The sequence below is a fragment of the Leptodactylus fuscus genome, chromosome 3, assembly GCF_031893055.1.
Source record: "Leptodactylus fuscus isolate aLepFus1 chromosome 3, aLepFus1.hap2, whole genome shotgun sequence".
NCBI lineage: Eukaryota > Metazoa > Chordata > Amphibia > Anura > Leptodactylidae > Leptodactylus > Leptodactylus fuscus.
Window position 1 is genome coordinate 84,771,241 of NC_134267.1, and position 18,507 is coordinate 84,789,747.

At 40.6% G+C, this 18,507-nt stretch overlaps 1 protein-coding gene across 4 annotated transcripts in view; it reads left to right on the plus strand.

Moving 5' to 3' along the window:
* PHACTR2 (phosphatase and actin regulator 2) overlaps window positions 1-18,507 on the plus strand; it is a 69,499-nt gene that overhangs the window by 16,347 nt on the left and 34,645 nt on the right. For all 4 annotated transcript variants that reach the window (XM_075267876.1, XM_075267873.1, XM_075267875.1 and 1 more), the window contains exons 2-3: window positions 14,798-14,965; window positions 18,342-18,422. In XM_075267876.1, the coding sequence (XP_075123977.1) occupies window positions 14,798-14,965; window positions 18,342-18,422 (249 nt within the window). The remainder of the gene's footprint in view (window positions 1-14,797; window positions 14,966-18,341; window positions 18,423-18,507) is intronic.

Here is an 18,507-nt window from a genome sequence, read left to right on the forward strand (position 1 = left end):
GCACATTAAAGGGTTATTTCTAGAAACATGAAAGTAGGCTACAGGGCGATAACCCACAGAGCAACAGTATAATATTACATCCTAAACATTTATACTTTGTCACATTTTTCTTCCTAAATGTTCTGTTTCGGCTCAACATTGGGCTTGGCTTCAGCAGCATCTCATGTGTGTAGCAAACTACAGGAACCATCTTGTATTACTGACGTCTATTCCAAGATGTTCTCTTCCTTCTGTATTTCCCTGAATGCTGAAGAGAAAGTCTACACTAGTAAGGTCTGGCATTAGTTCCCAGCTTCAGCCCCTCCCATCATCTACTGTTAACTCCTGCTGTAGCTCCTAGTGTTGGATATGAGCATGCTTGACCGGCAAGCTAAAGTTAACCTACCAGTTTTATTGAAGATTTTTAATTTGTACCACTTTTTTTTTTTTTATTAACCAATTAGTGACTGGTTTTTACTTTGCAAAACTAGTAAAACTTAAACTATACAAATCTGGTATCAATTTAATCTTACAGTCCTAGTGAATAAATTTATCAGGCTATTTAAGCTACATAGTGAATAGCAAATACTATAAGAAGGCAATGGGGTTTTTTTTCTATTTGCTCCCAGAAAAAGTTAATAAATGTTAGTCATTGAGGTATATTGGCCCCAGACTAGTGCCACTAAAAAAACTTGTCCCTTAAAAAAACATCCCCTCATGCAGTTACATTGAAAGAAAAAAAAAAAGCCTCAAGACTTGGTATGTGAGACTGGTTAAAAACATGCAAAATGGTTTGGTCTTCAAGGCCTAAAATAGGCTAAAGGATTAATTTCAGAACAATCTTTCTCCACTGTCAGGAGGACATTCCTGACAGTCTAGCGTCATCTCTGGGCTGTGAGGAATGGCCCCCACTGACAGTACTCTAAAATAGCCTTGTACTGTCAGAGGGGGGATTCCATTTTGCCTGCGATGACACTGAACTCTGAGGAACACCCCTCCCAGTACAAGTCTATGGGCTAGTACTGCCAGGATGGGGGCATTCCTCACAGCCCAGCGATGACGAAACTGAAGGCACTCATATCTTCAACACTGGGGCACATATCGGGGAAGCCGACAGTGTGCTGAATTCAGTGCACTTTCGGCTTTCTAGTGGTATATAAAACCACATATGCATGAGGACATGAAAGGTCCTCTTTTAAGCTTTGCAATCGTGTAAACAAATAAGGCATGAAACCAGCAACCCCAATAACCATACCAGGGAAAGAAGGTGACATTATACAACAAAGGTGCAGGACAGAACCCTAGTAAGACACCAACAAAGTGTCAGTCAGCAAACAGGAAAAAGAAGAGTAAGAAAAGTAGGTAAAAAATAGGACACAGAGACCAGAGCGAGGGGAAGGGGGGGGGGAAGGGTTAGTATGAGGTAGGGCCTGCAGGTATCCCCAACCAAAAAAGGGAAATGGAGAAAGAAAAAAAGGGGGGATCAGGAAACAAGAGGAGGAGGTGCTGGTGATATACAGTGCTGTAAAAAAAGCTTTGCCCCCCCCCCCCCTACAGATTTCTTTTATTTTTGCATATATGCCAAACTTAAATGTTTCAGATTATCAAGTAAATCTGAATATCAAAGTTTTTAAATTATTTATTAAGGGAAAAAGCTATCCCAAGCAACCTGGCCTTATGTGAAAAAAAAAAAATTGCGCCCCCGCCCAATTAAGTGTGATTAACCACATTTTTTGGAAAGTTGAGTTCAGTTTCACTGGACACACAGGACTTAGTATTGCCATACCTGTAGAACCTGACTGACAACATAAAGTGGGTTAAAAGATCTCAAAAAAACAACACATTATGTTCTGATCTGAAGAAGTTCAAGAACAGATGAGAATTCATTGACTGCTATTAGTTTGGAATAGTTTATAAAGCCATTTCTAAGGCTTTGGGACTCTAGCAAACCACTTTGTAATGGAAAAAACATGGAAAAATGATGAACCTTCCCTGGAGTAGCTGGCCGAAACGAATCCAATTGTGCATTAACAACTCTTCTAGGTGGTCACAAAAGAACCCACAACAACATCTAAAGTACTGCAGGACTCACTTGCCTCGGTTAAGGTGAGTGTTCATTATTCAACAATAAGAAGGAAATCTAAGGTGAAAACCACTTATGACTCAGAAGAACATACAGGCCCATTTCACATTTGCTAATCTCCAAGACTTTTGGGAAAACATTCTGTGGAATGATGAGACAAAGGTGGAACTTTTTGGAAGGTGTGCGTCCTAAAACTAACACAGGATTTTAGGAAAAAACACCATAATGTAGTCAGATGTGGTGTTGGCAATATGGTGGTCTGGGGCTGCTTTGCTGCTTCAGGACCTGGATGACTTGCTGTGATTGATGGAACCACAAATTCTGCTGTCTACTAGAAAGTCCTGCTGGAGAATGTCCAGCCATCAGTTTGTGGCCTTAAGCTCAAGCGTACTTGGATTCTGCAGCTTGACAAAAAAAAAAAAAGCAAAAATAGAAGAAATCAATATGTGGGCAAATACTTTTATGCAGCACTGTCATTGTCTTCTATTTTGCTTCCCTCACTCCATTACACAGAGCAAGCCTTCAAACACCTGGGATAAAGGAGAATCCCAATAAGTAGATTGTAGCAAATATAGAGCAGGCAAACTGTGCAAACTGCTTGCCTGCAGCTCCATTTTTGGTTACAGAATGAATACAAGCATGGGAATGACATGACAGGAAGCTTGAGATAGGCAGAGCTTGTCGCTTAGGGGTCAGGACTTAGCTTGTATTGGCTTTAATGCTGTAATAGAGTGCCATTCACTGTAATGGAAACAGTGCAGCACCTGGGAATGAGTTCCACCATAGAGAGGTGAGGATGATATGTGCTATCTCCAGTGCTCCCATACAAAGTGAATGGAGAGGCATCAGGACAGGAGAATCGGAGCCCCGTTCTATAGGGGATACATTTCTAACTTGGTACAATCCCTATAAGATGTTTTATACACCCACACCATTTTTTTTTTTTTTTTTGCACCATAAATGGTTGGGTGCAGGAGTTAATGTATTTTCTTCTCCTTTTGCACACCAGGATGGGAGGTAGCTCCATGTGCAGCCAGTTGTCTTACAGACACAAAGCTCGTGAGAAGTAGTTGGGGTGTTGTCTGTTTTATTGTTGTAAGTATTCTTCCATATAACCATCAGTACTAAAAGCGCAGTATGTAGACAGTGAAGTGTGGGGAGCTGCAGGCTGTTCTTCAGGTGTCCAAGCATTCAGATCCCTGCCAATCTAAAATTGATGTCCTGGCAGTCCTCCTTGCCGTTACAGACTACCGACTGACAGTAAGCAAAGCATAGTGCAAAATAAAATCATAGTGATTGATCTATATGAAGACAAAGGTAAATGAAAATAGTAATAAGCTGAATATTTTCTTTTAAATATTATATACGTGGGACTGAACATGTTTTTCCTATCTTTGGGATGGGAAGACCTATCTCAGACTTTTTTCTAGAAAGCTTTCCAGCATGGACATAATAGGATCCAGTCCTATTTTTTGGTACTATATATGCACCATCCACACTGAGCCATAATATGATGCATTTTAAGGCATGCACAGACATGGCTCTGTTATCTTTTCCAATCCTAGGAGAAACCCTTGGAGCTAAAAAGGAAATTGCAGTTGTAGGTGAATTAAAGGACTTTAGTCATCCAAACAAGCATCTTTTTTGCTCTTTTTTTCCGATTTTGTCAGATTTTACAGTTCACTAGTGACATCTAATAAGCAATATTACAGAGTTTATATAATGCGCTAGGCTATATTACATAAAGGAGGTTTAGCATGTTAAATGAAAATGGACAATGTTATGTGGTGTGATGTTAAGACAGTAGTTCTAAATAGTGTGCAAAGTATTATTTCTAGAGTTATTCATATTCAGCAGCCACATACAGACTGACTTTCAGTCACTGTTCCACATAGGGCTTACAATCTAAATTCCCTATCCAGTGTACCCAGAAGAAACCCATGCAAACATGAGGACTTTGTGCTGATGTACATACAGAGTGCAAGCATTGAGGAGTTCTTATTTTATAAAGGAGGCTGATGGGCATTTCATTTTTATTTTTGACTTGTTTGTGCAGAAATTCTTCAGTCATGGCGTCATACTTGATCTGCCTTCTTACCTTTCAACACCTATTGTATACAATTGCCTGGTATTCCTATACACACTAGATAATTTTCTCCTCTAGTGAATGTAGTAAAATCTATGCAGTTTTCTGCATTTATTACAAAATGTGTTTTGGATATAGTAGGATTACAGCTGATAAAACAGATCTGTTGCTTCTTCATGTTTCTGTAAATATGTGCGTATTCAGTTCTCAGTATGTATAAATTGTCCAGTTGCTGAATTTGCTAATCTTGTAAAAACCTGCTAATGGCCTTTGATCATATTACCCCTGGCTATGGTTGTAGGACTGTCTATCAGAGGATTCATACATCTAAAGGGCTTTTAGCAGCATGAGTTCCTGAAGGCAGAGTTGTCATCAAAGGGAAACCGATCAAGCTGTGTTATAATCCTGAGCTTTCATCCCGAAAAGTGCCCTAAACACATTGTACTGCTACTTAACGTGTTGTACATGTAACGTACTACTCGCCATTCACACTTCTTCATGATGTACTAAAATAATAGACCTTGTGCCGTATTAAATTATAAGTATCCACCTAGTTGATAGGCTGCAAGCATCACTTATAGCATTTACGCAACCTTCTGTAGCACTGCTTTTATGATTTTAAAGGGGTTCTCTAAGTTTTATAATTGATGATCTATCCTTAGGATAGGTTATCAACTAAACGTCAGTGGGTGTCCGAAACCCAGGCCCACAGGCTGTTTGAAGAGTCTGCAATCTCCTATGTAACTTTGCAACCTATCCAGTACTTACTGAGCACCATGCTGTACATTTGTTCAGTGGCTGTGCTTGGTATCACCCATGGCTCAACCCATTCACTTGAATGGGACTGAGGTGTGATCGGGCCATATGATCGATTAACGTGATGTTGCATGGCCTATAAAGCAGAAGCAGCACACATGGACCACTACTGCCACTTCAACCAACTGATTCACAGTGTACTTGGCGTTTGACCCAGTTTAAAAGTCCCAGACAACCCCTTTTAATAGCATTGTGCTGGTTGGATATCTACCCTACCTTGTGACCAGTCTTCATGTGTCTACAATATTGTATACTTTTCCTTCCTATTGCATTGTGTGTCTCTGACGTATACTACTCTTCTACAATGGAATTGTTATATTGTATGATGTGTGATGCTTCAAGTTGCTTTTTGAGTCAAAATCTTATGTGTAATAAAAATTGTACCAAAAATAAATAAATTGAGATTTCTACCAAGCTGAAGAGAAGGACCTCCAAGGTTGTATGCGGTTGTAATTGGATTGAAAGTTAGAGGATTGTATTCAGAGAGTTGTAGTCAATCAGTGCTTCTCACCCCTCGTTCACATCTACGTTTGGTATTCCGATCGGGGGGTGTCCGCATGCGGATCCCCCCAAACGGAATACCAAACGCATTTGCAAGTGGTGTGCAGTGAAAGCACATGGATCCCTAAAGACTATAATGGGGTCTGCGTGCATGCCGCGAGATCTCCGCAGGGAACATGCGGAGAGGAAAGGACTTCACAATCTACTTTCCTCTCCGCATGACTCGCGTGGAGATCTCGCGGCATGCACACGGACCCCAGAGGAGCCCTCTGACAAATTGGCCCTGCTGCTCTTTACGAGGTTATGGCGTGTCCATGACCTGACAAGGTGCGAACCTCTCCTTTTGCGCACATTATTTACCTCCATTATTTACACTGTTGGCCACTCGGCATTGTTGTTTGTTTTCTTTGAGCTAAATTATATCAGGCACCAAAACTAACAGCATTGACTGCTTCACAACTAGAGAGAAAATTCCCAACCTTGCTGGGATCATTGGAGCAACAGATATTAACTGATATATAGTGCTTGTTGGAGGGGGTGAAAGGTCTTCTTTAATGGTAGATATTTTTCTTTACATAGTGTTACGCTGTACAATATGTGACATTTACACCAAAATAAAAACAATGAGTTGTGTGGTTCGTAATATAAAAAAAATAAATAAACAGTCTTCATCCTAGCCTGTGCACTTAAGAATTTGTGGAATGCAGCTATACATTTTCCCGTGATGGATAGAACTTTAGGAGCCGCTATTCAGCAGCAAACCAACCTGTTGAAGGTATTTGCTTAGACATTCCAGCATTCTTGGAGCTGGCTCAGGGGATTTGATATGGTCAGAGATGTGCACTTTAACATTTGCACTGTGGAATTCTAGACAGCCCAGCATATAGACATCATGTACATATCTAACCAGATCAGAAAACCTGAAATTTCAGTTCAAGCTGTACCTGCTAAAGTAGTTCAGTTTATGACATTGTAAAATAAATACATAGGAATGTTCTGACAGAGAATACTGTGAACCATGTTCAATCTTCTGCTTCTTATAACGTGTGCTGGGAAAGCTCTTTGGTTTCTTTACCTTTGTTATATAGTGTCATTAGATTCTGCAGCATTTTATAATGATTTTGTAAACTCTATCCAAGTAGGGCGCACAGTCTAAATTCCCTATATGTATGTCTCTGGAGTGTGGGAGGAAACAGGAGTGCAGGAGGAGAAAACCCACGAAAACTTGGGTAGAACATAAAAACTCCATGCAAATGTTATCCTTAGCTGGATTTGAACCTAGGACTCCAGGTGTTGGGAGCAGTGATTATGTGAGAGAGTGCATACAGTGTGAAAAGGCTCCAGATGGCAGAGACAGACCAGCAGTAAAGACGATTGTTTGATCTGCCGACAAGTATGAAAAGCTCCCACAATTTCCTAAACCCAACATCTGCTGTGACGATCTGGGGAGCCATTGCATAAGTCACCTCTATTAGTGATAAAAAGAGACATTAACAGTCAGTGATATGCGCAGGACATCCTGTGGTCACGTGTTACTTTTCATGGTAGGACTTTCAATTGGCATTTTTCAGCAGATACTGCTCACCCATTCACTATAAGGGTTTCTCAGGAATGTCTCTGCAAGATTGCAAAACTTCCTTGGCCTGCTTGGTACTGCAACATCTATGGGCAAAAGTGCCACGGCATATCATGTGGAACCTTTTTGCCTCTACATATCGGCTATAGTCTCCGTACTGTAAGTCTCTGTACTGCCTGTGTAGGCACACATTCTCCTTGATGTGTACGATTATCCCCTGACCCTGGTCTATAGTCTCTCACTCTGCCAAATCAGTATCCCTGCGCTATGTTGAGGAGGCCCAATAGGCCGAAACAGTGCTGTCCATAGCTGGGAATCTGTTCCTTTTGGAATAGAAATACAAATTTGGCAATTAAATCTGCATCATGACAGTAGACTTTTTGCATGATGTTAAGGATACTGCCCTCTAGAGGGCGGCATACAGAGTGCACTGTTCTCCTAATTACATCCTGGAGAATAGATTTGCATATTTTTTACCCAGAATCTTGTAAGTCTCCGTACTGTCTATGTAGGCACACACTCTCCCTGATATGTACGATTATCCCCTGACCCTGGTGTTTTACAGGCAGGGCAAAGTGGATGCAATTCTAGTGAATCCCATGTCCACTTGGCAGTAAAAAAAAAACACGGTACCGACACGCTGTGATTTCCAAAGTTTGGCTTTGGAAATCGCAGCATGTCAATTATACCTATGGAAATGCCGGTGGTTTCCCCATAGGTTTAATTGAAACAGAAATTCTGCAAAGGAAAGGTCTGTGAACTTTCTATCTAAAGCGCTGCATTTTTCCTGCAGCCCTTTTTTGCTGGGCCGGAAACGCCGCACTAAAGCGCTGCGGGAACAATCACAGCGTGAACGCATTGCGGTTCTTCCCACAACGCTTTGAACAGAAAGTTCAGAGTTTTCCTCCACGGACTTTCTGTTACAATTATATCTATGGGAAAAGCCGCCGCAACGGTTATGGAAATCGCAGCGTGTCTATTCTGTGATTTTTTTATTTTTTTTTTCTGTAAAGTGGGCATGGGATTCGTATCAATCACATCCACTTTGCAAGTACTGTAAAACGCTACGATTTTCTCCGTGGCGTTTCCAGCCCGTGGGGCCCCGGCCTCAGTCAGTATTTACATAATAACAAATACCTTACCCGTATGTAAAATGGTTCAGTAGTACAGTATTTATGTGACATCTTCATATGTGTGTGTGTGCGTGTATGTGCGTGTGTACAGGAAGCGGACAGCTGGCATTCAGTGCATTGATAACAAGAGTATTTAGGAACAGGTGTAAAGCTTATGGCTGTCATACTTTCCAAGAAAGAAAAAAAAAACTTGTCTGGATAAAGTAACGAAAGGCCGTCAGCTTTCCAAGAAGTCTAAAGACTACTAGCATCTTTAAATCTATAGCTCGGGTGAAAATTACTTTGTAATAGATCTACTTTGTTTAAGAAAAGTACCTGTTTCTTTACTTATTTGACTGCTACAACAGTGTTCACATACAAAACCCGATGGCCTTTTAAACAGAAACCACTGGACGAAAAAATTGTACTTTTTTTTTTACACACACTGTGACGGAGACTCCAATACAGATGTGAACCTACCATAAGGTGTGCTGTATTATATACTGCTCGAAAGCTGACAGTGTGCTGAATTTAAAGGGATTCTACCATTAAAACCTCTTTTTTGTGGATAAGATGTTGGAATAGCCTTTAGAAAGGATATTCGTCTCTTACCTTTAGATTTGATCTCCGCCGCGCCGTTCCTTAGAAATACGGGTTTTTACCGGTATGCAAATTAGTTCTCTCACAGCGATGGTGGTGGGCCCCAGCATGGAAAATGCGATGGGGGCGTTCCCACTGCTGCTCGAGAACATGATCCTGCGATGCCTCTGTCTTCGGCTGGATCCTCCCCTTCTCTGTCGTCTTCCTCCTGCGTCACCTCCGACGCCTGCACAGTTGGTTCTGCCAGTGAGACACTAGCAGAGTCGAGTGCGAATGCCAGCTGGCGGCCATTTTTGGGAAGCTGCTCCTGCATTGAACTACAAGAGCAAGAGCGGCCTCCCAAAAATGGCCGCCGGCCAGCATGCGCAGTCGGCTCTACTAGTGTCTCACTTTCTAAAGGCTATTCCGACGTCTTATCCACAAAAAAAGAGGTTTTAATGGTAGAATCCCTTTAATGGTAGAATCCATTTAACGTTTTGTTTTGCAGGTATAGGTGCAGATGCCAAAGATATCACTATCCATATCTCTGCACTGTCAGAGGGGTATTAGGAAAAAAAACTGCTACTGACTACTTTTGAAATGAATGGGAGGCGGTTTTTGAGGCGGATACTGCCTCAATATCAACCTGCAAAAAACTCCATGTGAACATACCTTAAAGCCGCTTGTTGGTATCTACTGTATGTACTGGTGGGGATTTTATGATGCCCACCAATACATTCTTGGTGATTCGCAGCTCACATGTATAAAGTAAACGCTTGTTCTTATTTTTGCTTTAAAGAAATAGCGAACATTTCATGGTATACAAGAAAGTATTAAACTACCTGTGAACTGTGTAATAACTTAGTAAGTATCCACACTGATTCTCTGCTTACACCTGATGTGTACACAGAACTTCAGCATAAACAGAAGCAGTCCAGTGAAAAAGAAAAAGCACAGGAAGCCAGCTGCAGTTAGAGAAACATTTACGTCACTTTACAGTAACTCATTGATGGAAAAAAAGTAACATACTGCACAGGATATTCGTTACACAGTTCAGAAATCATATTGGCAGACACAATGGAAAATATTGGTTTTCTATTGCACTCATGCTGAAGCCACACAGACATTTTACATGCGATTGCATTGAAGTTCTGATGATTTAGTAGAAAAGCGCTTGCACAGAGATGAGGGAGTCCCTGCTAGGAATAATGTGTATGTATTTGCAGCCTTAAAGGGGTATTCCCATTTATATAATTATTTTTAAATTTGCAGATAATTAAAAGTTAAACATTTTTGAAAAAATAAGTAATTCAAAATTCTGCAAAGTTTTAAAGTTTTTCTCTAACTTTCTTAGTGGTGACAGTCTGTTATCTTGATCGGTTGCCATGGATACGACCACTAATGCAGAAACTTTCTAAGGTCAGAAAATCAGCCATGATTTCCTTATTGTGGCCGGGATATCTTCTCATTCATGTAGTATCCCCACCTGATAACCCGGCTACAATAAGAAAGTCATAGCTGGATTCCTGACAAGTCCCAGACCATAGAAAGTTTCTGTATTGGTGGTCGTATCCATTGGCAACCAATCAAGATAACAGATGTCACCACTAAGAAAGTTAGAGAAAATCTTTAAAACTTTGCAGAATGTTTAATTACTTATATTTGCAAAAATGTTTAACTTTTAATTATCTACAAATATAGATCTGATTGTGTATATGGGGATACCCCTTTAACATTGGTTACGGAGGATCTGTCACTTCCTGTATTCTACCTTGTGACGTACCTCTGTTATTCCCCCTAAACATTTATGTATACATAGACAGCTGGGTGTTACCAAACATTCTCTAGTCTGTTCTGTATGGTCCAATTCAATCATGCATTTCCACAAGGAATAACTGAGGAAAAAGCTTCCCATAGAGTTCTAAGAAAAGATGCTCCAGAATTCTTACAAACTTAAAGGGGTTTTCCAGGCAAAAAATATTTTGTTTTTGTTTTTTAAAAAAGTTTGTTAGTGCTATTAAAGGGTGTAGCAGTGTTTTGAGTGATTTCTGGGTGTCTCTGGGAACTCCTGGTATTTTCTGCATTTGTTTACTTGGTTCAGCTCCCCCTCATCTTACTCCCCTGCTTCCTCTCTCCCTCCCTCCCTAACTCTGCCTCCTGTCTCTCTAGCTATCCCATCCACTAGTTGCCATTCCCTACCTACTCGAACCAACCCCGACCCCATTAAATACTTACCTCTCTTCCTTCCAGTCTTCCTCGTGCGGGATGGCCCATCCTTCTTTTCTGATTCTACCGGCACGCGCTGTTGTCCCAGCACTGCTCTGTGCTCTGCAGCAGACAGTCCACCTCTACTGTGCAGGTGCGGCAATTGTCTAAGCCTTACTCTGTTACGAGGCATGACTGGACTTTCATGTGTTATGCCAAAGAGGTCTGAGTGGTTCTTTGGCTATAACTCCTAAGTTGAAAATCACTTCTCAGTGTAGTATCTGTTCTTCTCATTAGTTAGTAGTTACCTCCACCAGGAGTGGCGACCCATTATAAGGAGGTAACAAAATGCCAGTGATGAAAGGCAGAGAACCACATGGTGGTATGAGAGGGGCCACCAATCTACGCAATTTGTTTTGTGAGCTTGAAACTTACTGGCACAGGGATCCCACTGTGTGAAACACATAGCGTGGCACTTCTACTTTCACAGTTTTTGAATACTCGCCCCTTTTTGCTTGGTATCCTGCCTTGCAAAGGGTAACATTTATAGATTTGGCGGGATGACTGGGCCATATTACACGGCACTCTCCCACTTATTTATTTTGTGGTTTTCACTGTTCTTCTCTGATTTTGTGGAGGTGGATGCACCTTGTTGAAGGCTTCTGACAGTACACTGGAGTCCATGTGGAAGCCAGGAGCAAGTTGGGTCTCCCTTGCTCTGATGTAGGGAAACCATAGTCTCTGACACTTCTAAAGCCTTTTGGCTTGGTTGGAGACGTTCAGAGCGCCCTTCTCTTTTCAGAGAGGGTTTGCGATGGACTGTACTCCTGTACATTTTTTTTTAAAAAAAAATTTTTATGTGGCATCTCCCTACTTTTTTGGCGCATGAAAGACTGTACAATCTCAGGATTTTAAAAAGAATTGCTTTAGAAGACGTCTAGCCACATCATAATGCACCTTAGCAAATGGTCAAGAGAGTAAACATTGGTATTTATTTTAATACAGCTGTTTTCCCAGTGTTTTTCTTTTGTTTTAAATGCAGTTATGTTTGGTGAGATAAAATGGATGCTTCCAAAGTGAAACTATTGATAAAGTATTTCTGTATTCTTGTATTGTGTAACCACTTCTGCTTTTGTTTTCACTCATTGCTTGTCTTTATCATTATTGCCCCCCAACCCCGGGGGAATAGTTACCATGGAACCTTTCATTTAGATTTCTGTTTTGGTCTGAAAATGGTCTTGAGCTTTTGAGAAATGTTTATGCAGCTGCATATTGTCCCATGTGACTGACATGAACACATGCTCATTTCAGCTTTTTTCTTCTTTTTTCATTTTTTCCAGAGAGACATTTTTACTCTATTTCAGGAATGCCTTACATAGAAGACCAGTATATTCTGTTTGCCTGAAAATTTCATTGTAGATCATTGAATGTTAGTATTTTCTGTAGTCTAGAGATGGTTTATAGGTGGCTGTATTTTTATCTTGCTTTCTTAGTCTGCAGCAGATACTCTTTCTTCTCATTCCGCGTTCTGATCCTCATTGGAAGGAATGTCATGACGAACATAGCTTAGCAAAAAATCTCATTGCTTGGTATAAATTCACAATGTTAAAAATGGAAAAGTGCACTGAAGTGTAGTATAGTCACATATGAAGCACTTTTATGTACTTGCAATACATACATATATATCAGTACAGACCAAAAGTTTGTATGGGCCAAATCAGAGGATTTTGTGATTTTTGACATGGGGTGTAGCCTACAATTTTAATTAGGGGGGCTTTATCACAGAACAGACGTTGTACAGGAGTGGAGAGCAGCTTGTTATTAACCTATGTTTTATATATACAGTACAGACCTAAAGTTTGGACACACCTTCTCATTCAAAGAGTTTTCTGTATTTTCATGACTATGAAAATTGTAGATTCACACTGAAGGCATCAAAACTATGAATTAACACATGTGGAATAATATACTTAACAAATAAGTGTGAAACAGCTGAAAATATGTCTTATATTCTAGGTTCTTCAAAGTAGCCACCTTTTGCTTTGATCCCTGCTTTCACACTCTTGGCATTCTCTTGATGAGCTTCAAGAGGTAGTCACCTGAAATGGTTTATACTTCACAGGTGTGCCCTGTCAGGTTTAATAAGTGGGATTTCTTGCCTTATAAATGGGGTTGGGACCATCAGTTGTGTTGTGCAGAAGTCAGGTGGATACACAGCTGATAGTCCTACTGAATAGACTGTTAGAATTTGTATTATGGCAAGAAAAAAACAGCTAAGTAAAGAAAAACGAGTGGCCATCATTACTTTAAGAAATGAAGCTCAGTCAGTCCTAAAATTGGGAAAACTTTGAAAGTGTCCCCAAGTGCAGTTGCAAAAACCATCAAGCGCTACCAAGAAACTGGCTCACATGAGGACCGCCCCAGGAAAGGAAGACCAAGAGTCACCTCTGCTGCGGAGGATAAGTTCATCCGAGTCACCAGCCTCAGAAATCGTAGGTTAACAGCAGCTCAGATTAGAGACCAGGTCAATGCCACACAGAGTTCTAGTAGCAGACACATCTCTACAACAACTGTTAAGCGGAGACTTTGTGCAGCAGGCCTTCAGGGTAAAATAGCTGCTAGAAAACCACTGCTAAGGACAGGCAACAAGCAGAAGAGACTTGTTTGGGATAAAGAATACAAGGAATGGACATTAGACCAGTGGAAATCTGTGCTTTGGTCTGATGAGTCCAAATTTGAGATCTTTGGTTCCAACCACTGTATCTTTGTGTGACACAGAAAAGGTGAATGGATGGACTCTACATGCCTGGTTCCCACCGTGGAGGAGGAGGTGTGATGGTGCTTTGCTGGTGACACTGTTGGGGATTTATTCAAAATTGAAGGCATACTGACCCAGCATGGCAACCACAGCATCTTGCAGCGGCATGCTATTCCATCCGGTTTGCATTTAGTTGGACCATCATTTATTTTTCAACAGGACAGTGACCCCAAGCACACCTCCAGGGTGTGTAAGGGCTATTTGACGAAGAAGGAGAGTGATGGGGTGATACGCCAGATGACCTGGCCTCCACAGTCACCAGACATGAACCCAATCGAGATGGTTTGGGGTCAGCTGGACCGCAGAGTGAAGGGCCAATAAGTGCTAAGCATCTCTGGGAACTCCTTCAAGACTGTAAGAAGACCATTTCCGGTGACTACCTATTGAAGCTCATCAACAAAATGCCAAGAGTGTGCAAAGCAGGAATCAAAGCAAAAGGTGGCTACTTTGAAGAACCTAGAATAGAAGACATATTTTCAGTTTTTTCACACTTTTATATAATTCCACATGTTACTTCATAGCTTTGATGCCTCCAGTGTGAATCTACAATTTTCATAGTCATGAAAATATAGAAAACTCTTTGAATGAGAAGGTGTGTCCAAACTTTAGGTCTGTACTGTATATATAAAAGATAGGTTAATAACAAGCCTCTCTCTGCTCCTGTACAATGTCTGTTCTGTGATAAAGCCCCCCCTAATTAAAATTGTAGGCTACACCCCATGTCAAAAATCACAAAATCCTCTGATTTGGCCCATACATATTATAATACCCCATTTACAGGCCCTAAAGAATATTATCCCCTTCACTGAAACTGAACGGAAACTCCAACGCTAGTGTGAACCTAGCATAAAAGAGAAGTTGCAGTAGGACTGTTTACAATGTTTACAATGTCACAGCCAAGCACTATAGTGTACATTTCAAATGACCTTCAGGTGAATGTTACTACTGATATATATCTTTCTTCCTAAAGCCATATTTATATATTGTTATATTGTCTGAATAAAATTCGTTACAAATTTTATTTTTTATTTTTTTTTTACAGTTGATGGATTGGACAAAGCTTCCATTGCTAACTGTGATGCTCCAAACACAGGCAACCAGTCACCTCCTCTGAAGAGGAAAGGAAGGCTTTCATCCATAGGCAAAATTTTTAAGCCTTGGAAATGGAGAAAGAAGAAGGCTAGTGAAAAATTCCGTGAGACCTCAGCAGGTAGGCATTATGGATGTTGTTTGTCTGTCTGCTATCCTTCTTTAGGGTCTATAGTACTGTTCAATAACCAAAATTAATGAACAATATGGTATCCACTGTGAAATCTGGTTTAAAACCTACAACCCCCAGGAGACATGGCAGCAATTTTCTAAGGCTACATAGCTCTACTTCTGTATTACCTTTAGGTAATTGATACATGAAATAAATTACATTTGTATACTGTCACCAGACAACTACATTACAGTACCATAATTCAGTATGTGTTGCATATTAGTCAAGGGTAAAGCTTGTGTATATTCCATTTCCTAATAGAACTTATAAGATATAAATTTTCATTCTGTTAATTTGGACCCACACCATACATCAATAACAGGAAATGTTATGGGATCACTACAACAGAGACAGTTTTTGGCCTGTAACTTCAGGAACTGACAGTTTGGGAGAAGTTTAGGGCATGTACATTGCTCAATAGAGGTAAGCAGCAATGGGGGATGGAATCCCTGAATGATCACCCAATACAGATGTGACCATGGCCTTAGAAAGGCTTCCCAAATCATACCACATGATTTGTAATGTACAATGTCAACTATTTTTGCACTTCACTACTCAGGTAGTCCATTTTTATAAGGTAAAAGTAGAATTACCTGGCTTTACTTTGGGTCTATTTTTTCCTGTTTGTGTGTGGTTAAAAAAAGGCTGTGTGCTACTGATATTATGCCAACATATTTAGTACAAAATGAAAAAAGAAATATTGTAAAAGATTGTATGCCGCCTGTTTTCCTCACTAGGACTGCAGTAGTGCCTCAGTCTGCTGGAAAGGTTCCGCAACACATTGTTGGCTGAGACACATCTTAGGTCTGCTGCGAGATTTAAAGGGGTTGCCCGGGATAACTGGATAACCTCAATTATCAAAATTTAGTAGTTACCCATATCCCCAGGGATATTTGTGAACACAAGGTACAAATTGCGTAGCGTGTGACCTCCTCACACTGAGACAGCATGTAATAGGTCCACTGAACGGGAAGGAAGTAGAAAATACCAGGAACTACCCATAATACATAGAGCTAGAAAAGAGGATACAGTAAATGGCCAGTGGATGGTGCTGTTACCTCACAATATAAACAAATTCGCCTAGGAAGGCAGAACAGAGCTTGTAAACAAAAGCAGAGATACCAGCATCCCCCAGAGACACCCAGAAATCACGCTAAAAAGCATATGGGTGCATTTATTAACCCATTAGTAGCACTAACAGATACATTTTAAAAAACATGTTTTGCCTGGAAAACCCCTTTAAGTAGCTCAGGCAGCAGCCATGTACTTGGCCACAGGAATCTTTCATCCAAGTTGGCATGACTAGTATGAAACGCTTTAAATTTCTGAGAATGTTGAAATGTAATAAAAGTACAGTCCATTCAAGACGCGTAAAGAGTTCTTATTGTCCTGGTATAAAATCAATATTGCTGGGTTCTTATAGATACCTGGGCTAAAACTGGTGCATGTCATTGAGACTAAGAATGAGGATCTACAAGCTTCTATTGGCTCATACGGGTCATCTGATGTTTTGGAAGCCATTGCTGTTATTTTTGCTTTTCTAAATGTCAACAACAATAGGTCCTAATGAGCTGAAAGGTCTTTGGAAGTACCAAATTTGTCACAGATTCATCCAATTCATTTGGTTGTGCATATAGAATAGACATCAGAAATTAATTATCTAATAAGATAATGGTATATCGGCCAAATCTGACAAGCAAACTGTGAATTTCTACTTTATCCATTATAAATAAATTGGCACGTCTAGCCAGTTTGTAAAGAATAATGATGCCCTGAGAGGAGGCATTGATCAATGTACAAGGGAGATATATTTAGCTCAGTTCAATAAAAACTGCAGATGAGCAACAATAAAATCATCAGACATCAGCCCCCTTGTCTACATAGGGTGAGTAAATGATATAACAAAAGGAAAAGAGCCACGTTCTTCAACACCATTTAGTGATTCCAGTATAGTTCATGTACCGCACACCAAATGGCATTTAAGGGGGTATTCCCATCTCAAGGATGCTATCCATACTAGTAGCTTATAGAAATTGAAGACATTTCCTAAATATATTGCTTTTGCAATGCTGCTTTGTTTTCTTGCTATGTGAAATTATTCCTCCCATTGTTTACACAGCGTTAGCATAACACTGGACCTGTGTGATAGGACAAGTGATGTCACGCACTGCTCTCACTGTTATATACAGCTCTGCCAGCAGGACAATCAGTTCAGTTTGCTGATAAAGCCCGGTCTGTTATCTCTCTATGTAAACACACAAAGATAACACTGAGCCCGCTCTCTAGAAGCATGTACATATTATTTTAACTGCATTTATATTAGATTTCTAGTAATCATAAGTATTGTGATACTCCATAGTGTCCTGTTCAGCAAGCTGCATTCAGCAAGCTGGGTGTGGGGTGGGGGGAGTGAAAAATACAAGAAGTGAGAAGAAGAGACAGCAGGTAAAGCTGCTGAAACAAGAAGATGGGAAAACCACTTTAGTAATCAGAGTTGGTTAGCTAAAATATGATACACCACCCTAAGGCTGCATTCACACAGAGTAACGCCAGGTGTCATTTGTGTGTAATTTGTGTGTCTTTTACGGCCGTCATAAAATGTTTACATAGAGTTCTATAGGAAAAGACGGCCGTAATTAACTGCCGTCATTTACGGCAGTCATTACAATGACGGCCGTAAATGACGGCCGTCTTTTCCTATAGAACTCTATGTAAACGTTTTATGACGGCCGTAAAAGACACACAAATTACACACAAATGACGCGTGGCGTTACTCTGTGTGAATGCAGCCTTATGGTGAAAAAAAGGGCAGTATCTCTTTAGTGTGTCAAAAGGGATGAATTATACTACATTAGCTTCACCTGGTGCAGATTATTAATGTCTAGGTTTATCAGAGGAAGAGACTCAATTCCTAGGACAAGTACCACTTCTGTGACTCACACAATCCAGATTTATTGTGCTAGATCTCAGCAGCACATCCTTCACAATAAGAGATGCTTTGAAGACCTTTGTGGTCCAGACAGTACAGGGTATCTTGATTGGTAGACCCCTCCATTACCTGAGTTGGGCATTTTACAAGGGGTCATCTGAACCAGCCAGGTCCTTTTAACTACTTTGAAATCATTAAGGGCGGGTTCACACCTGCGCCCGGTCTCCGCTTTGTGGGTTTCCATCTTCTGCTCAAGAAACCGGACAGGAGACGGAAACCCGGCATTCAGTGTCCGCCCATGAGATTGGGCGCAAGTGTGAACCTGCCCTAACAGGAACTGACACTTTGGATTCCTTTTTTCCATACACCTTCCATAACTTTGACTTTCTTTCACAGTATTAGAACGCAAGATATCTATGAGACAGAGCCGAGAAGAACTTATAAGAAGAGGAGTTCTCAAAGAAATACCAGAGAATGGTGAGATTTGTGACTATTTTATCTGACACTTACCATATGATACATACAGAATTTGTGAACCTCCACTTCAGTTTTCTTTTCTACA